Source organism: Populus trichocarpa, chromosome 8 (genome assembly GCF_000002775.5).
Source record: "Populus trichocarpa isolate Nisqually-1 chromosome 8, P.trichocarpa_v4.1, whole genome shotgun sequence".
In the NCBI taxonomy this organism is placed as follows: Eukaryota; Viridiplantae; Streptophyta; class Magnoliopsida; order Malpighiales; family Salicaceae; genus Populus; species Populus trichocarpa.
Window position 1 is genome coordinate 12,426,967 of NC_037292.2, and position 20,597 is coordinate 12,447,563.

Here is a 20,597-nt window from a genome sequence, read left to right on the forward strand (position 1 = left end):
ATGGGTAAATAAATTCCATTTCATGACTCGAGATGATGTTGATCTTGACTCCTTGATATTTGATTGCACACGAACATTCATGGAACCATTCCTCGAATCTTCACCATGCCGTAGCAGATGGAGCTAGCTTCCATTGTTATGGGTAAATTAAAAATCTTTAAATTTTGATCATAAAGAAAATACGATAAGATTGTCCCCCTAAGATCCTACTTGCCTTGGTTAAAACCAATTACAAACAAACCAGTATGATCTTGAAACTACTTTAGATTCTTGACCTGCTTTGTTTAATTTGAACAACATCAGTAAAAGTTAAGCAAGCTTCTTTAACTTGAAAAAAAGAATCCTCAGAACGAGGATAGTTAAAGATGTCTGAAACCTAAAGCAAGTTTTGAACTTTGAGTTGAATCTCTGATTAAGTACACTTTGTATATACAGCATGGATCCAAACTAGTAGCTAAGCTTCTCGTTGTTGATTGAATGCCTGAAGCCTTAATTTTTAAAAATTAACTTGAAAAAAAGAGTCAAAAAACAAAATAGAAAAGAAGAACACGAAGGAAAGCGGCTTGTGATGTAGATGGTTTTCCAAATTTATCATGGTCCCATGGATTAAGTTTAAGGTAATTGCCTTGTTTAACCAAGTTTGTGTGCCCTCAAGAACATTGTTGATTTTTTTTAATAACTAAGAAGCTATTCCGAACCTTAATCATGTTTAATAGATATGTGTTAGACATTAAGCCTCACGATAAATAGTTCTTAATAAAAAGTATTGAAAAACACACCTAAATATTTTATTATTAATGTTAATAATATTATTAATTATCCTTAAAACCACTGTTCGGATGGATACAAGATTAGAAACTGTGAATGTTAAGGGTTGGTTTGGTCACTTTGATCTCCCCAAGCCACTTTGTGTTTGGTCACTTTGGTCTCTCTGTGTTTGTCTCATCTCTGGCCCAAAGTAATCGAGGAAAAAGAAAAAAAAGGAAAAGCTTTTTTCATAGCTGTGCTTCTTGTTGAAGTCACTGCTGCTTCTGTAAGTAGCATCAAACATTCTTCTTTTTGTTTTTCTGTTTACTTTCCATCCCCTAAATTTTTTGATTTTGATTTTGTCAAATATTATAATAAATGCTACTTTGTTGTTTGTGATCGAACCCAGATGAGATGTCTGATTCAGCTATTTTTCGCTCTGCAAGAATTCAACAGAGGAGTTACTACTGACGTGTCTGTGTGTATTCATATGATTTTCCATAGCTTCACTCTCTGCATCTGCTTTGTTTAATTTTTTTTTTTTGAATTTCAAGTCAAATGTTCTCTCTCGATTCCCATTTTTGGATTTCCTTTTATCTTTTTAAAGAGCCATAAAGGACAGACAACCGAGTCGATGATGTGATTTCTCTAATAAAAAATGCTTCTGGGTTTTGTTTAATTTATGATAGAAATACTGGGTTTTGTTTCTTCTGTGGTTTCCTTTGATATGGATTCCATGCATCTGGCTGCTCTTCTCTGAATTTGAGGTTGGGTTTGTACTGTCCTTTAATGGACTGAAACCTGCTTCAGAAGACAATCTGTATACACCTGGGTTAGCGGCAACTTTGATCCTTGTGTGCGTAGAAGATTTTTTAGTTATGATCAAACAAATACTTGGTAGGCTTCCGAAGAAGCCTTCGAAGTCATCTGAGAATCGCGAATTTGGGGGTCCATCTGTTGCCCCTTCAAGTACTTCATCTGCTTCTAAAAGCACTAGTGATTTCCAGAGCAACAGGCCTGGAACTTTAAACAATTCGTCTCCTCCTGGTCCTGATTCTGCTCCGCATTTAGGTTATAGTCATGGAATGAAGCCTACCCAGGTTGTGAATCCGAAGCTGAATGGCAGTTCAGTGCCTGCTCCGTATGAAGCATTGCCTGGATTTAGGGATGTCCCGAACTCTGAGAAGCAAAACTTGTTTATTAGAAAGCTCAACTTGTGTTGTGTGGTGTTCGACTTCACTGACCCTACTAAGAATTTGAAAGAAAAGGACATCAAGCGCCAGACTCTGCTTGAGCTTGTGGATTATGTTACTTCTGCAAATGGGAAGTTCACGGAAACTGTCATGCAAGAAGTTATAAAGATGGTATCAGTTAATTTGTTTAGGCCGCTTACTCCACACCCCCGGGAGAATAAGTTATCAGAGGCCTTTGATTTAGAAGAAGAGGAGCCCATGATGGACCCGGCATGGCCACACCTACAGATCGTGTATGAATTCTTTCTTAGATTTGTAGCATCACCCGAGACAGATGCAAAGTTGGCTAAGAGGTATGTTGATCACGCATTTGTTCTCAAGTTGTTAGATCTCTTTGATTCTGAGGATCCAAGGGAGAGAGAGTATCTGAAGACAATTCTACATCGTATCTATGGAAAATTTATGGTGCATCGCCCATTCATCAGGAAGGCTATCAATAATATCTTCTTCCGTTTTATTTTTGAGACAGAGAAGCATAATGGGATTGCTGAGCTTTTAGAGGTTTTGGGTAGCATAATCAATGGGTTTGCTTTGCCGCTAAAAGAAGAACACAAATTGTTCCTTGTTCGGGCATTGATCCCTCTTCACAAGCCAAGGTGTTTACCAATGTACCACCAGCAATTATCATACTCCATTACACAGTTCGTGGAGAAAGACTGCAAGCTTACTGATACTGTTATAAGGGGTTTGTTAAAATACTGGCCAATTACTAATAGTTCCAAGGAGGTCATGTTCCTAAGTGAGCTGGAGGAAGTCTTAGAAGCAACTCAGCCTGCAGAATTTCAAAGATGTATGGTACCCCTGTTTCGTCAAGTAGCTCATTGCTTGAGCAGTTCACACTTCCAGGTAATAAACCATAAAATATCTTCACCTGCTTTGAGAATTTTTCGTTTCCTTCATGAAATTAACTTCTATATATGGAAACATGCATCGAGAACTTTTTGTCTGTTTCTTTCATAGTAAATGCTTTTCAAGTGTTTGAGACATCTGCATCCTTTCGGTCATAGTAGGAGGAATGGTCCTACATGGTCACGTTCAGTGTTGTCAAATTGCAAGGCGCCTTAAGGTGACAAGGTCTGCTAGCACTTGAGGTGCCAAGCGTGAGCCTAGGTGCTTGCCTGAGTCAAGAGAGATGCTACTAATGAAAGTATACATGACTACAGTAAAATCAATTAATCAAAGCTGCAAGCGAAATATCACATCATAGATAACCATAATAACATTGAATTAAACAAGTCTTAAAAGATGAGATACAATAATTTAAGGAGCTAATGCTTTGCTCTTCATCAACATCCACTAAATCATCATCCATGCTCTCCTCTCAATCTACCACTTCATCCAAATAATCGTCTTTCAAGCCAAAATGTGCTTCTTTATATTTTGATCCTTTTATACTTCGAGAATTTGATGCCTTTGCAGTTGTTCTCAATCTTGTTTACTCTGTGGATCTCACTTCTCCAGCTTCAGATGCTCTAGCCACATCACCCATGTCAAATTGTGAAGTGTCTGCACCTGTCTCTCCAATCAATGATTCATTATAATTATTAGTATCACTAAAGAGATAGAACTAACAACATCCCTCAAAATGGCGATTTACATTTTCTGTCAAAACTTAAAGCATTTGCATTTTGTTTTAGATTTAGTTCCACTTCCAGGCTATCGGTAAGCTGTTTAAGATTTTTGTCTCTTTCCAATATCTTTGTGCCATTTTCTGTCGTTCTAATATGGTGCTTTAGGAAGTGTTTATGCAATCTAAGGCATATATTTTTTCGTGGTCAAATTGTTTTGGTTAGCTTTGATTTATGCCTTAGAAAATAACGCATATATACACATTGAGATTGTATTTCTTGGGATCAAATCGGCAAAAGATTATAGTTATCATTCTTCTGCTGGCTTTTCTTTTACTGACTTTGTGACAGGGAACAGGAAGAACATTGTTTTTCCTGGCTTGGGGTTACTAAGCTTGTAAATTTTGATTCCTGGGCTTATATGGAGGTCTATTATATTCCCTGAGGTGCAAAGAAACATCTAGGTATCTTCCTGTGCATTGGATTTTTGTGGAAAAATTGTGGAGTAGCATTCAAATAACATCTCCCAGACAATAATGGAGAAATAGTTGTAGCTTTGGGTTCTCCTTATCTTTTTCTTCTGACTGATAATAACCATATTATCTTTGATGACTAGTTTTCTACTGAACTGATCCTCTTTAAAAGAGTTATGCTGGGGACGCTAAGAGGATTTTACTAAATTAAAAGAAACTAGAAAGGGTAGTAGAATTACTGTAGTGTGTTTTTTTGTTGTTGCTATAAACTTAATTGGCATTGTGGATTGGAATAGTAAAATGACTATTTTCCCCTTATAAACATAACACAGTTGACTTTGGCAGTGGTGGTATAATAGTCTTTTTGTAGTTTTTTGAATAGTAGAATGACTAATATATCCTTAGAGACAAAAAAATCATGCGTTGATAGGCTTAGAAATTTTTAATTTTTCATTTCAAATGCACAATAAAATTACTGAAATGTCCTTGAATTAATTGTCTTTGCCTTGGGTCAAGGGGTTTTCATGTCTTTTCCATTTAGGTTTTTTGTGATTATCAAGTATGATCAAGGGCGATTTAGTATTTAGGCATATATAAAATATTAATTAATTCTAGAAAGTAGGTTGTGCTTGATGTTCACGGGGACATGCGCGAATGCTTCTCTGATTTTTGTCCAGCGATATATGGTGACCAAAATCTTGCTTCCAAGATGGAGTTTTATTCCTCTTGACACCGCCGCTATAAATGAGCGGCCTGTGTACCAAAAAAAATGTCAGGTTTTGCTCTGGTGGCTGTTTTTTCCACTTCCTTCTTTACTCTCAGCCAAACACAAGGTTTTTTAGAAGGACAAATCTTATGATCCAAAATATCAACCAAGGACTAAGAAAAACTATATATCGATCTCAATGATATACAAGGCCATAGAGAAATGTGTATCCGGTACATGGAGATTAAGGGTACATGAAGCCAATGCCAAGATTTCGATCACAATGCAGATATCATCACCAAGCACCAAGATGATTCCACAAGGTTTTTGGAAGAATGGACAAGCCTTTCAACAACCAATGGTGATGCCATTCAACCTAGTAGGGAACTACTATTAGAGGTTAGTGATATAAACTTTAGTTCATTTATTTTAGTTTAGTTAAATTTTGTATGACACACTAAAAGCATGACAGTAACACTTAAACATGCTTGCATTGTTTGTGCATACAAGTGTTAAAACTTGAGCAATATGAGAATCGATCAATCATCAAAATTTGAGTCGTTTGATCATTGATGTGACTTGTTGAGGTTTAGATTACCATATATGTGGAGAAATATGGTTAGGATCAACTAGGATTGAATTGTGGAAGAAACTAGTGAAAACGTGAAAAATCATGATTTTGGGCCGTAGGCAAAACTACAAGATCATTTCAAAAAAAGGTCAGACCATTTCTCCAAATCAGTCTAACCGATTATCAAAACGATCAGACTGTTTTGTGCAGTATAAAAACTGCATCAGCCCTTCTCTCTTCAAAAACCCGACTTCTTTCAATTTCTTTAGTATTTCTCTCTTTCTACAAACCCTAAACCCCCAAAAACCTTCCCTAAAGTTTTTATACTTCAATTAAACACTAAATCCTAACTCAAAACTCCTTAGAATCATCTATATTAGGATTATTTGTGTTCAAACACCTATAAAATCAAAAGTCCAACTTTGTATTCTCTCGAATTCCTATTGAAGAACAATGCCTAGAGTGAAGATCTCATCAAGGAGGAGTGTTCAAAGATTCGATGACTATCTCTTTGTTTTCGAAGATGCAAAAAAGAGATACAACGAAGATTTCAAAACTAGACAAATTGCTCCACCAAGATATGTGGATTAAGGTGATTTTAGAAGGATGAATGTGTTAAATTACTTTGAGAATATTGGTTGGAATAGTTAATATAAATGTCATATCGATGTTTTATGCAAATTCGAGTGTTGAAGAGAAAGATGATGATATTTATATTAGTAGTTATGCCCATGGAGTTAAAATATATTTAAACTCAAATGTCCTAGTTCAGATTTTGGAGATTATTAGGGGAGATTTTACTAGAACTTTTGCCTCTCACCAATTTAATGAAGCACCAAACACACCAACATCTCTTTGAGCAAATGAGATTAGTTTTTGGGAGAATTTTAGATGATGAAGAAAGAGCTATTGCAATGTCTTTATCTTGTAATATGTATATTTTGCATTCAATAGTTAGTTGAATTTTGTTGCCTAAAGGAGGGCACAAAAAAGAATTAAAATTTATAGATCTGTGGATTATGACTTGTATTGTGGATGGAAAACCATTTGATTTAGCTTACATGATTTTGAAGCATATGAGCAATGTTATCAAATGAATGTAAATAAGGACTTAAGTATGTGGAGCTATTATAACTAAGATTTTCATTGCTTTTGATTGAATATTATAGAATATAAGGATGAACATAATATTGGAAGAGATCATATTTATAATGCCGCAAAGTTAAGAGAATGAGGGATGTTTTATGTTGATGATGTGTGGATTTATGATCCTTTAAAGGAACTTAGTGCAAGAAAATTAAAACTAGGTCCAAGACAAAAGATCCTTAAAAATAGGCCAACCACCTATGCCTTCACCTCAACCTCAATCAACATTTGAAGAAGGTTTTTCGAGTGCTCCACTTTCCCTAAAATTAATTCCATGACCACATTTTCTAGCATCAACACCTGTTTTCTTTCATCTTTTTTTCTTTTTCTAGTCTCATTGTACCACTTTTCTACTAAGGCTACATTTGGTATTGCGGTGAACTACATGTTGCACCGAAACAAAAGGCATGAATGGTCTATTATTCCTAATCAATCCCTTTTCTTCCATATTATTCCATATCCATAACAAAGAATGGCCTGCCCCATTGAATCCCACATAATTACTATAAGAAATGCACCACCAAGCTAGCTCTAAAATCATCTCACATAGCAAGACTCTCCTTTCTTTCATAAACATGCAACAATTCATTCAAGCATGGATGGAAATCATCGTAATCCTCTTGTGATCAAGGATCAAGTCCCTCCTTGAAGCTAGCAAAATTGTAAGATTGCCTGGACAACCACCAATTAGTTTCCAACAATTCTCTAGCTATATCATAGTGATTGGTGGAGCACTTGTATGCACAAACAACGCAAGCATATAGTTCAGGTTTAAATGTTACTATCATGCTTTTAGTGTGTCATACAAAAACTAACTAATCTAAAATAAATGAACTAAAGTTTAGATCACTAACCTCTAGTAGTAGTTTTCTACTAGGTTGAATGCAATCACCATTGGTTGTTGAAAGGCTTGTCCATTCTCCTAAAAACCTTGTGGAATCATCTTGGTGATGATAGCCGTATTGTGGTTGGAATCTTGGCATTGGCTTCATGTACCTTTGATCTTTGTGTACCGGACACACATTTCTCCATAGCCTTATATATTGTTGAGATTGATACACATTTTTTTTGGTCCTTGGTTGATATTCTGGACCAAAGGATTTGGCCTTCCTAAAGGCCTTTTGTTTATAGGTCTTGGTTGTCCTCCTATGTGCCTTTAATGTCGGTTACCTCCCATTTGATATCTTTAGGGTTGAGGCCTTAAACGTCATTGTTGCACATTTCTTCTACCATAATTCTTCCACTGCGGGTTTCTTTTAACTTGGCTTTTATGGAAGTAAGGCGTTTCTTGCCTTTGCCATTGGTTTTTCCTTTGCAAGTTGCCTCTCAATTGTAGATTATGGAATTGAGGCTTTGTTGATCATGACTAGTGTTCCTTCTTTGTCGGAACCCTTTCCTTGCTCCTCCATTCCTAGAATTCCTGCGATAAGCATTTTTAGGTATCCTTTTTAACATTAAGTTCTTGTTTGTTAGGCATTGTACCTTTCAGTACCCACATCATATTTTTAGGAATGATATTTTTTTTAATCTATATTTATGCGATAAATAACCTTTCTTATTGCAAAAATTACATATAGAAAAATTACTATACATGATAGATTGATTAACATGCTCATTGGATTTTTGTTTTTGTACACAATTAAAACCTAAACCACTTTTATTTAGGCTCTTATTTTGTCCTCCTAACAAAACATCCAAGTTATCTCTATCTTGAGTAAACTTGGCTAAAGTTGAAGTGAAGTCTTCAACTTGTTTTCTAAGAGCACCATTTTGATTTTTCAAATCCTTTAATGATGAGGAACAACTATCAATACCACATAATGATTCATTTACTTGTGTTAATCTATCACATTTTTCAAGCAAATTATTATTTTCAGTTTTCAAATTTTCATGCATCTTTTCCAAGTTTTTTATTAATCTTTCTATACATCTTGTTCTTTTTATGCAAGGCTTCACATAAGGTAATTAAGTCATCAAAACTCACATCAACATCTTCATCTTGTTCAATGAAGTTTGAGCTAGGTGAGTCTATATTATCTTCATATACTATTGTTCTAGAAAATCTAATTCATTAAAGTCAATGATCTTTAACTCTAAGACGGTTAAGTCTTATAGTAAGAGCACAAGCTCTGATACCAATTGTTGGACCCTATTACAAAATCTTGATTGTCGAAGTCGATAACCGTTATATTTAGAAGTTCTTCGTTCTTGACCTTTGCGAATCATTTCCTTTGCTTGTTTGATGATTTCTTGAATGTTGTAAACTTCTCTAAATCATCGCAAGGGTGTGTGCAACATATAATACACATATTGTTTGTACCCTATGCTGAAAGGGGGGCACTACTGGTTCTTTATTAGTTCAGACCATTCTTGCAGGTTAGGATTGTATTTTTTTTTTTTTAGTTTAACGTGGGTGTCCGGGCCAGCTTGCGCGCACCTCGACTAATCCCACGGGCCCTGAAGTTAACGACCATGTAAGCCTCCAGTGGCCATCATATGAGCAACCACAGGTTAGGATTGTTTTTTCTCATTTCCTAGGGGGGTCATGCTGCAGGTGTCTTTAGGGCACTTCTCTCACATATACTCAAAACGAATCGGAATGTCCTTGATTTTGTGTTTTTTATCGTTGCTTAGCTGGATTGGATGATGCCTTTTGCACCAATAATCTTTTGTACACTTCTTTCTATAAAATCTTCTCTTTTCATATAAATATTAGTTCAGGCTGAAGGTTAGTACTGAGTGCATCTTTAGTTGACAAACCTTGAAAATTAAATGGCATCTCCCTGCACCAAGGGGATTTCTTCTTTCATGATTGCCCCCCCATGGGGGGGGATGCTTTCTTTCATGATTGGACGGATGACTGCAATTTTATAGAAGAAAAAAAAGACAAATCAAGTAGCTATTTGCAGAGAACAATGAAAAAAAAAAACCCTTCCATTGGGCTTCAATTTTTAGGATCAAGCCTTCTTTCTTGGAATGCTCTGGCAGTAGAGATCTGTATATGAAGTGTCATTTTTGCTTCTGTTTCCTGGCCCTTGTCTGGATTTTGCCACATGTACTTATTTCAACAGTGGGCCATGTGTGATTATAAGTTCCATATCAGTGGTAGCCTTGAAATTAGACTTGGCAAAAATGATGGTATGTGTGCCAATTATGGTATCATGAGTGATAACAATGACGGACGGTATCACATGGGAGTAGTTATTAATTTGGTGGCTCTACAGGTGTTGTTAGGGTGATTGAGTGGTGGGTGGCGACTAGGTTATGTGCTGGCAGTTGCGTAGGTGTGCAGTAAAGCAGTCATGGTGTGAAGGTGATAATTTCAGATTGTGCTTGCAGCATTTGTTATTTTTAATTCCTAAATGTAACGCCTGTGGAGATTGGTTACATTGTCATGTAAACTAGTTTCTGTGGAACTGTTTTTGATCCTCTCTTCTTAGTTTGGGAATTGCTATATCAGTGGCAGGGTCACCTTTTTTTGGAATTAATTTCTTCATTGCTGAATTAATTTCCTCTCAGCTGAGGCTTCTTCTTGAGGAGGCTCTGTAATGATGTCTGCTCTTATTGTAAAGTCATGATTATCTTCTGTTTTACCATTTTCTTCTCAAAAAAAAGTATTCTGATTTTGGTCGACCTCTTATAATTCCCGCATCATTCACAGCAATTCCTAACTCAAAGGTGAGTTTACTGATTCTTGCTCTTACAGGTGGCCGAAAGGGCTTTGTACTTGTGGAACAATGATCATATCGAGAACTTAATTAGACAGAACAGCAAAGCTATACTCCCCATTATCTTCCCTGCCCTGGAGAAAAATGGACGTAACCACTGGAATCAGGTGGTGCAGAGCTTAACAGTTAATGTTCGCAAGATTTTTGCTGATACTGACCCCGAGCTGTTCGAGGAGTGCTTGCGCCAGTTTCAAGAAAAAGAAGCGAAGGCAGAGGAGTTCAAAACAAAACAAGAAGCCACCTGGAAGCGCTTAGAAGAGATTGCCGCAACTAAAGCTGCGAGCAGTGAAGCAGTCCTTGTTCCCCATGCTATACCCACCTTAACATCGTCCAGCTAGATATCAATCCATATGTATAAATTATTCAAATTCCATTGATTGGTCTGGGAGCAGCAAGATGGTCATTATGCTCAAGAGTTTGGTATTCTCACGGATCCAAGCCCGATTTCTTTGTTGCCCCACCAATTTTTTATCTGGTTGCCAGCGTCAAGGTGTTCAGGTGGTGATATCTTTGTGCAGCAATGTAGCTGGCAATTCTGCCATTTGCACGGGGACTGTATACTGGGTCAGACCAAGAGTTAGTAGCTGGACTCACGTTGATGATGAAGGGAGGATAAAACTAGTAATTTTGTTAGTTTCCGCTGTAACTCATGGAGGAGCTACAGATCACAGGTGATCTAAGAACTGTCTTGATTTTAGCCCACGTCTTGTGTATCTACCAAGTACTTTGATCTCATTTCTTATTTGCATGTATCATATGTATTTTATTGTGTAAGAGTGGAACCTTTTGCGGGTGTGGATTGAGCCTGTTACATCGTTGTTTTTGTGTTTAAAAATTGTTTTTAAAAATTTTTAATTATCTTTTTGTTTTAATTTTTTTTATATAAATTTGAATTATTTTGATATATGACGTTAAAAATAAAATTTAAAAAATAATAAAATAATATTATTTTGATATATATTTTTAAATGAAAAATACTATTATAATTACAAATGATATCTGATATGATAGAATTGAATTGGGTTAATTGGCAGCAGGATTTCTTTAGATGGATCACTTTGGGTAGAAATTTATTTTAAAATTGTTTTATAAATATATTTATTTAATGTTTTTGTTTTTATTTTCTCCACTAATTATATTTTTTTTTATATTTTTATTCTTTGTTTTAAAACATTAACTAAACATAAACTAGCAGTTTCTATATATATATATATATATATATATTGTAAACATATAAAGCCAAAAAGTGGGATCTTTTTAAAGACATAAATAGAAAAAAAAAAAAAAACTTTCTTGGCATAATTTTATTTTAATGAAATTAAATGAAAGGCATCAGATGCAAACAAGTAGGAATATTTTTACTATTTCACAAAATTCTTCACTTGGGACAGCTAGCAGCATAGAACTTTTTTCGATAAAATTACGTGAAGAATCCCTAACTTTCTTGTTATCCTCCTATTACATTAAAAATACAATATAAACTCGGTTAGTAAGTTTAAATTATAAAATTATAAATATTTTTTTTAATTAATTATATATTGATAATTCTAGCTAAGAAATTAAATTACATTAAAATCTGATAAAATAAATCAACAATATTATAATCAATGAGTGATTTAAATAAAACAAGAGAGATAGATAGTATAAATCAATAAATTAATGACATGAAAAAAAAAAAAGTTTCAGGACAAAATTTCTCAATACAGGAGAATCACTGAAAGGTAGGAAACACATAAAAACCTAGTGACAATCTGGTTGTTCCCATCATAATAAGTCTTGATAAACCTCTTTTAGGTTGCAAGCTAATGAGTTTAAATTAATAATTAACTAATATAAATTAAATAATAAAATAAACCCCTAAACAATCTCTAATGCACTAGAAAAAAAATTCAAATTAAAAATAATTATTTAAAAATAAATAAATAGAATAGAATAATAAAAAAAGTCTTCATATTAAAATTCCTCCATGTAGCTTAAATCTTCAATTTTTACATATTCTTGGCAGATTTGAGTCTTGATTTCAAACATCTTTAATTTTTTAGCCTACGATATATAATTGAAAAATTTCAGATGTCTAATTTCTATCACAACTTTAATCGAAGCAAAATTGTACCGATAGCTCTAGATATGTCCCAAAAAGTACACGAAAGTCTTGTTTGACATATTTGACAATATTAGTTTACTAACTTTGATCCTCTAAAATATTATGTTTCTTAACTTCATTTGACCTGAAAATTTACCACAATATATTTCATGTATGTAATATTTTCGTGTAAAATTTTAGTTTTATCCAATATATGGCTTGAAAGTTACGCTCAATCTCGCAAAACTAGTCAGTAGATATTTTAAAGCTAAATTTGGACCTGACTTGGTTCGTATCACAAATTTAATAAACTCGTAAAATCGGACCGAGTTTACCGATTTTGCACAAGTAAAGTCCGATTTTACTAATTTCAAATTTTTAATCTAATTTGACAAGTTAAATATATATTAACTCATAAAATAATAAAATTTTAAAAATTAATTCGCGATTTTAATAACTTTACTACCAATTATCACAGGAAGCGATAAGAATCAGAAATCAATTCAAAAAATCACCCAATTAATTGATTATTATTGGTAAAAAAGGACACGCTGTCACAAACTTTTTTCAGGAATCATTTTAGTTCCAAATCCATATACTCTTTCTCAATTGCATCCCAAACTATAAATTTCATCAATCAAGTCCCTAATGTTTCCTATATTTCTCAAATATGATCTTTAGTCAATTTACACTGTTAGTGATTTACAGCTTAATCTCTAGGATCGAATCGCGTCATCAAACAAGTTTGAAAAGTGTTCTTGAACCCTAGCGTCGTGTGTTTGATGTTGCCTTTAAAATATTATTTATTTAAAATTTGAGATTTATTTTATTTAAAATTAAATTATTCTTAAATCATTTTGATATATTAATATAAAAATAAATTTTAAAAAATAAAAATAATATTATTTTGATAAATTTATAAATAAAAAATACTTTAAATATAACAACTCCAAACAATCTTCACAACTTTCATCCATCTCAAATATATATATATATATATATATATATACATCGTAAAATTAATTGGTTATTTAATTAATTTTTAGAGACAAATCTAACGTGGGCATACTAAAATGGAGTAAATTTAAAGATAAAGGGTAAAATAGTTGATAAACACTAACATTTTCAGTTTAATGTACATATTTATCCTAGTATTAATTTGAAAATAAAATTTGACAAATTGTTAAAAAAATCTTAATTAAAAAAAATACGATTCAGAGTTTTTTGAAACGTTTGGAATCTAATTAATAAAACTTTGCAGGTTTTCCTATCCTTCTCTACTTGTCTGCTATAGATTCCAACCTTCAAAGTCCGCTATCAATCAACCTCTACTTGGAACAAACTCGTGGTTTAATGAACTTCCACTGACAACCCGCTTGATTTTGAGGCATCATCGCTTTATTTAGCAATCGGCAGCAAGCAAGTTGCTGAAACCCAGAATCTTTATTTCCCACCTTTCAAAAGCTGACCTCCATTGTTTCTATTTTACATTTCTTGTAAGTTACAGTTAAAGCATCCATGCCCACTTCCTTGTATGAAGCAACACTAACTTAACTTGATTCATATTGAAGATACAAAGATGGGTTTTTCAATTGGGTGTTCACTGGGTTCTCGTGTTTTGGTGAGGAATACTGGAAAGTTTCCACCTTTATGTAGAAAAGAGAGGCTTAATCTTAGCACTATGTGCTCAGAATTTAATAAGCCTTGCAAAATAAGAGTTTCACTCTGCAAGAGTGAATTGGTTGACTTTGATGAGAGAACAAGCCCAACCGAGGTAATCACACTTTCTAATTGTTCTCTTGTACATTTTTCCTCCACAAGTGTTCTGCTTCTGCTTGAGGGTCTTTGGCCTTTCAGTTTGTGTCATTTATTAGTATATTGCAAATGCTTAATAAATTTGTAATGAACTTCTCTTTATTCTCTTCGACTGTTTTCTAGGTAGTTTGTGGTTGCTTTATAGAGTATGGGTAGTGAGGCAGTCTACTATGGTTAGTAGAAGCAATAGAAGATTGGTAATCAACATAGAAATGGAGAACTTTGACAGAGAGAGAATGAAAATGATTTGGAGATTTCTTGGACTTGTTTTGGGATACAAAACATGCGACACGATGCTTGATTATTAAAGTATTGGAGGCAATGCAAGCTTTCTGCAATTGGAGGACTTGATTTTAAACAGTAGGGTTTGTTCTAACATAAGCTGTTGCTTCTTTTGTAGAATTTTTTAGAAACAGTGGACATCCAAATTATTTAGCAATGTAAGCATTAATGGATAAGGAAACTCGTTCTAAGTTCCCAGCAGTTGATATTCTTGCAGCAAACTTGTTTATTTGTCAAGATTTAATTTAGGGAGCTATCAAAACATCTTAATGTGGCTACTAGTTTAGCTTGATTCAGCACTTCAGTGAGTGCATTTACTTCAAAATTTTGGTTTCTGCTACCTTGCTTAATCCATTGAAGCTAATGTTATGACAAGTTACAGATTCTCCCGGTGAATCTTTCTGTAAAATAATTATGCAAGGCTTAAGCACTATGCTTATTGCTCATAAGTTCCGTTAGTCTTTGGTGGTCCCTTTCTTTGATAACCACGATCCACGAAATACTTCTACTGGCCACTTTAAGTTATCTGAAGATGTCTCATTTATAGCTGCTATAGAAGTTGACGTGGGGTCTGCAGTTGCAGTTTCTGTCCAGGTCAGTTGGTGAAGCAAAATCCACAGTATTCCAAGTTTTATTATTGAAAAACTTTCCTTCAACTCAGCCTATCTGGCATCCAAGTTTCATGCTGTTTGTATAACAAAATGATTTTCCTGCTGGACTATCTCTTGGGAATATCAGGAATATAGCTTGTGGTGTCTCATTGATATGATTTGCGATCATACCTTGTCTGGCCATATTCTTTCTACTGTGGGCATTTCTATGGAAATATTACTATCCAACAGAACATATTTGTTGGATTCTCCTTAAAAAATACTTCGATTTGGTTATAGAGGTCAATCTTGTGCTCCTGGTTACTGTTGTTTGCTATATTGACTAGCTGACCATTTACTTGATTGTATGAAGTAGTGAAAAAATGTTAAATGTTTGTTTGATAATTTGGCTTTCGTGTTTGAAGATCAGAAAAGAGATAGGGAGATGCTATGAACTCATACATAGGCTTGGAAGGGGAGTTGTTTATTTGGGTTCTTCGAGAATGGGACCTGATCATCCACATTATTCGCAAGCACTAGAGTTGGGTAGAGAGGTAATATCAATTCTTGTCCTGCTTGTTGTGTTCCTTTATATTTTTATAGAGCATACATTAATATGCATAATTATTGGCCTTCAACATTTTCAAGAAACACCTTGGATGAAATTTCCATAATGGGTTTTAGTGACTTTTATGTGTAATCTGCAGGTTGCAAATCTTTTGGACTGCACATCATGGACTGGGGCTGGTCCAGGCCTAATGGATGCTGCTACTAAAGGCGCACTTGAAGCAGGAAAGCCTGTAGGTGGATTTAAGATAGCTAAAGAAGCTGGCGAATGGACGGCCTCGAATTTTCATTCTTACCTACCGTCAGAAACTTATCTTACATGCAGGTAAATGTTGCAGTTGCTGGAGACATAATCATCATAGTTTTGGTGGCTTAACAATTGCATGAACCATTCTGAATAAAATGTAGGTTTTTTTCTGCAAGAAAGCATGGTTTGGTGGATGCTGCTGTTAGGAGTAGTTGTTCAGATAGGACTGCTGTAGTTGCTCTTCCTGGTGGAATTGGTACTTTAGATGAGATGTTTGAGATTTTAACACTGATTCAACTACAAAGAATTGGATCAGAGCTTCCAGTTCCCTTCCTTGTGATGAACTATGACTCGTACTACCAGAAGCTCTTAGACTTTCTTGGTGATTGTGAGAATTGGGGTACTGTCTCTAAAGGAGAAGTTGCATCCCTGTGGAAAATTTGTGAAAACAACTCGGAAGCTCTGGCCTACTTGGCAGATTTCTATGGCCTCCCTTCTAGTGGTGAAGAGAGACGTGAAGTAAGCTTACACGTGCAAATCGAATAATCTCTTGATAAAAAGTTTAGATGCAATTGATTGTCTGAGGTTTATGTTACCTGTTTAAATTATATGCGCAAAATAAAGGGGTGAAATTGAAAATGTTGTACGATTATGATCGATCATGCACTTTAAAATGCATGTCTTGGCATAGTTCATAATATGAATTTGATCATAACTTTTTTTGTTTTTATTGAGAAGCTGGACATGATTTTGAATCTGTTGGAAATGTTCACCAAAATCGTTCCTGTTTTATCTACTATTATGAATAAGTCAACTGGCCATAGTGCATCAGCAAAAGAGGTTTAGATTCGATCGGGAAGATTTGTTAGAGGGGTTGCAGATGTTGTGTACTGCCCAGATTTTGTTGCAAGCACATATACTCTCCGAAGCCCCTTCGCACCGAACCCTGAAGCTCTCTCTTGTGGATCAGTTCATTCCAGTATCTTACACTTCACTACTACTTCTCTTTTAGCCAAGGGATTATGGTGATCAGGATCACCTTGTCAAAGCCGCTGAAAGTCCGCTGCTACTTAAGACCTCACTGTCTCAAACCTCAACTCATTTTTATCCGCCCGCAGGCGCAGACTCAAAGGCAATTCTTCCATCGAATGTAATGATCACGGGGCTGAATATGTTGAGGCTCGAATCAAATGCGTCCTCTCTGACGTTTTAAAAATCCTGATACAGAAATGTTGAAACAATTCCTGCCTGCAGCTATAGAATCCAGGCAAGTTTCTTTGATTGTAGTGGCTTGGCAAATGGGGTGTGCCTTTCACACAAGATTGCAGAAGCAGCAACGTTAGCAACATGTATCAAGTGCTGGACCGCAACTGCTCTCAGCTCAAGTGAGGTGGTGAGTCCAGTATTCATGGGCATGGCTTTGTTTTGATTCCTTTTTTCACAGAATTTTGTGTTTTCTTAGCAAAATTCCACTGTAACCCTGTAAAAAAAAACATTTAATATGTTTTGATTTTTTTTATATCATTTAATATGCTGAAATTAAAAATTAAAAATATATTATTTTAATATATTTTTTAAATAAAAAACACTTTAAAAAACAAAAAACCGCTTGAAAATACATCAAAACCTCAAAAAAAATTAAATAAGTGGAAGCTAACGAAACTCTTATTTTTTATTCAAAAATATTTTTGCTTCGATAAAGGTAGATATTTTTCCGTTGTTGCCGCTCCGGCAGACAATTCACATACTAATTTAATGAGCTGATATTTTGCATAAAGGATTAGATTTCAAAGTCAAAGCATGTACTTAACTATGTCTGGAAAGCTGGCAAGCGATCCTGACATTTTTTCTTTTGATGCATGGATTATAATTAAAATTAAAAAAAAAAACCTAAAAATCATTATATTGCACCGGAGAATGTAACAATAAAATAATTATTTTTCCATTTTAAAAAAACCTAATAACATTACTATTAAAAATAATATGATTTTTTTATATATATAATCAATTGGTTATTTCCAAATATATTTCTTATCAAATTTTTTGACATGATTAAATAACTTAATTATTCTTAAAAATAAAAATATATTAAACTTGTTTCAATTTTTTTAACACGATGAGACTACTGAATTATTATTATTAAAATAATAATAATTAAATAAAATAAGATTTTTCATTGTAATAAAGTTCATTTAGAAGTTATCGTAAGTTAGCTGTTCCTTAATATGCTTATTATGATTAATTATTAATTAATAGATAAGCCAGATGGAGATAAGTTTTTTAGCCTTCATCGTCACAGTAGGTATACGTTGTTTTCTTGAGCTGGCCAACCTGATCAGAACCCAGGCTGCACCTCATCCCTTTTTATTTCTCCCTGCCTCCAACGCAGAGTGAGAAAATTAGCACTCCTACTACTTAGTTCTGTTGGGAAACTGTAGGAGAACAAGATGGCTGTCGAGATCATTACGAGAGAAGCCGTAAAACCATCCTCGCCAACCCCTGATCACCTAAGAGAGTTTAACCTTCGCCTTCTGGATCAGCTTGCTCCTGTGGCATACGAACCTCTGGTTCTCTTCTACTCAAACTTCCAGCAGAAATTCACGGTTGCTCACAAATCCGAGCGGCTAAAGAGATCACTGTCTGAAACCTTATCCCGATTCTACCCACTTGCTGGCAGAATCAAAGATGATGCCTCTATTGAATGCAACGATTTTGGAGCTGTTTTTGTTGAAGCACGAGTCAGCTGTCTTCTGTCCAAGCTTCTTGAAAAGCCTGATGCTGAGGTGATAAGAAAACTCATTCCTATTGAGATTGAGTCGCCAGAGGAACTCACGGGTAGTCTAGTGCTTGTTCAAGCAAATTTCTTTGCCTGCGGCGGGTTGGCGATTGGAGTTTGCATCTCTCACAAGGTAGCTGATCCGGTTACCTTTAGCACATTCATAAAGGCTTGGGCAGCTGCGGCTTTTCGTTCTGGCGACAGTACCGTTCTTCCTTTATTCAACGCATCATCCGTATTTCCTCCGCAAAATATACCGCTTGCAAGGCCTGCAGCTCTCGAATTTATACGTGACAGATGCGTTACAAAGAGAGTTGTCCTTGATGCCTCCAAGGTTGCTGCTCTTCAGGTTAAAGCTGTCAGTGAAAGCGTGACATGTCCAACAAGAGTTGAAGCTGTAACAGCCCTGATTTGGAAATGCGCAATGAACGCCGCAAGATCGAACTCAGAGCATTTAAGATATTCTATTCTCTCACAATCTGTGAATTTACGCAAGAAAATGGTGCGTCCTTTGCCTGAACACACTATTGGAAACCTCGCGGGTTATTTCGCTTCATGTGCTACAGAATGCGAGGTTGAGTTGCAAAGCCTGGTTCGTCAGCTAAGGAAAGGGTTGCAAGATTTTGGTGAGAACTACTTGAAGAAACTTGGAAAAGATAAGGCTTCCATGGCTATTTGTGAATCATTCCAAGAGGCAGCAAGCATGCTTCCAGAAGGTACTGTAGACTTTTATGTAAGCACCAGTTTCTGCAGACTCCCGTTTTACGGTATCGATTTTGGGTGGGGAAAGCCCACCTGGGTAACCATTCCTACTGGGGCTTACAAGAATGTGGCTTCAATTATGGACGCTAAAGATGGTAAAGGAATCGAGGCTTGGGTGACTTTAACTGAAGACGACATGGCCTTTTTTGAACGTGATCGAGAGCTGCTCGCAGCTGCTTCTTTTGATCCAGTTGCCTCAGACCTCATCATGCCCATGTCTTCTCTATAAATATCTCAAAACAGGCTTTGATTTCTTCTTGTCTATGGTGGTTTTCAGTCTGTGTAATCATGGATACTAATCGTCTCCTCTCTTTTGTGTGTGTATTTGTGTATGATTGGTTGGTTTCTTGGGATGAGACTGGAGAGTACTGAGTAGTTGAAGATTTGTCGTTACAACTACTAGTCATTGGCCAACGAGCATTGTCAACAATCTGTTTAATAATACTAAGAATACTAAGAATACTACGAATAATACTAGTTATGACCAGAAGCTGGGGATGAGGAAGGATCTTGCGTTTGAATTGTAGTTTTTTTTTGGAAAAGAGGAACCGTCCGTAATGACAGTAAAGTGATAGGCTGATTGGTGGAACTTTAATTTTGGATGTTGTTATATTTTAGAGCTAAGATTTTTTTTATTATTTATTTTATCCTTTTAATTTCGGGTTGAATAACAATTAAACCTTTTAATTTATTTCAATTTATTTTTTATATTTTTTTTAAAGATTATTAAAGTCTCATTATTCAGGTTATAGATTTTACATATTAACTTAAGTAAACTTAAATTATTTTATTGTATTAATTTTTCAAATTGATTTTTTTTTAATTTAATCATTCAACAATGAGTTTATTGAGAATTTTGTTTTATAATTTGTTTTAATTCATTTTCTATAGATTATTTTAATCTCATTATCTGAATCGCAAGTTTAATAAGTTAACTCATGTTAATCCAAGTCAATTTTTTTTGTTAAATTTTTTTAAGGTTTTCCATATCTCATTACTCAGGTTATGAGTTTGTCATGTTAATTCGGGTTAAGTTGGTCTATTTATTATGTTGTTTTTTTTATCATTTAATATTAGATGAAATAGAAATTAGGTTTTATAATTTGTATTGATTTACTTTCTATGGAGTTATTCTAGCCTTATGATTTGGATTTGGGTTGTTGGTTTGGCAGGTTGACTCGGTTCATTTGGGTCATTGTTTTAATTGATTTTTTTTTAATTTTATCATTTAATATTGAGTTGATTGAGAATTGAAATTTATAATTTATTTTAATTTGCTTTGT

General features: G+C 34.7%; 3 protein-coding genes and 1 long non-coding RNA gene across 5 annotated transcripts; all 4 read left to right on the plus strand.

Annotated features, from left to right (window-relative positions):
* Positions 1–777: 777 nt before the first annotated feature.
* LOC18101636 (serine/threonine protein phosphatase 2A 57 kDa regulatory subunit B' theta isoform) lies at positions 778–11,003 on the plus strand. Its single transcript, XM_024607448.2, has 3 exons — positions 778–1,033; positions 1,157–2,846; positions 10,171–11,003. Exons 2-3 carry the CDS (start codon positions 1,626–1,628, stop codon positions 10,528–10,530), a joined length of 1,581 nt encoding a protein of 526 aa, XP_024463216.1. The 5' UTR covers positions 778–1,033; positions 1,157–1,625; the 3' UTR covers positions 10,531–11,003.
* LOC112328476 (uncharacterized) lies at positions 5,161–9,174 on the plus strand. Its single transcript, XR_002983422.2, has 2 exons — positions 5,161–8,840; positions 8,975–9,174. It is a non-coding gene; the product is annotated as an uncharacterized LOC112328476 (long non-coding RNA).
* Positions 11,004–13,489: 2,486 nt separating the features above from the next.
* On the plus strand, positions 13,490–16,533 carry LOC7494791 (cytokinin riboside 5'-monophosphate phosphoribohydrolase LOG4). 2 transcript variants are annotated; one of them, XM_002311697.4, is made up of 4 exons: positions 13,490–14,049; positions 15,388–15,516; positions 15,670–15,854; positions 15,938–16,533. In XM_002311697.4, the coding sequence occupies exons 1-4, from the start codon at positions 13,855–13,857 to the stop codon at positions 16,320–16,322; spliced, it is 894 nt and encodes a 297-aa protein (XP_002311733.3). In that variant the 5' UTR covers positions 13,490–13,854; the 3' UTR covers positions 16,323–16,533. The 2 variants fall into 2 exon arrangements, with proteins under 2 accessions (XP_002311733.3, XP_024463486.2); XM_024607718.2 differs by having other exon boundaries at positions 13,909–14,049; positions 15,393–15,516.
* A 1,562-nt stretch (positions 16,534–18,095) lies between these two features.
* Positions 18,096–20,011, plus strand: LOC7494792 (BAHD acyltransferase At5g47980). The gene has a single exon (XM_002311698.4). It carries the CDS (start codon positions 18,224–18,226, stop codon positions 19,541–19,543), a length of 1,320 nt encoding a protein of 439 aa, XP_002311734.2. The 5' UTR covers positions 18,096–18,223; the 3' UTR covers positions 19,544–20,011.
* Positions 20,012–20,597: the final 586 nt, after the last annotated feature.

Excerpts from the sequence above, each read along its gene's own strand:
- LOC18101636 (XM_024607448.2), top strand. The coding sequence starts at position 1,626 with ATGATCAAACAAATACTTGGTAGGCTTCCGAAGAAGCCTTCGAAGTCA. Across the intron at positions 2,847-10,170 it reads TGAGCAGTTCACACTTCCAG|GTGGCCGAAAGGGCTTTGTA; the intron begins GTAATAAACCAT and ends TTGCTCTTACAG.
- LOC7494791 (XM_002311697.4), top strand. The coding sequence starts at position 13,855 with ATGGGTTTTTCAATTGGGTGTTCACTGGGTTCTCGTGTTTTGGTGAGG. Across the intron at positions 15,517-15,669 it reads CACTAGAGTTGGGTAGAGAG|GTTGCAAATCTTTTGGACTG; the intron begins GTAATATCAATT and ends TGTAATCTGCAG. Across the intron at positions 15,855-15,937 it reads GAAACTTATCTTACATGCAG|GTTTTTTTCTGCAAGAAAGC; the intron begins GTAAATGTTGCA and ends AATAAAATGTAG.
- LOC7494792 (XM_002311698.4), top strand. The coding sequence starts at position 18,224 with ATGGCTGTCGAGATCATTACGAGAGAAGCCGTAAAACCATCCTCGCCA.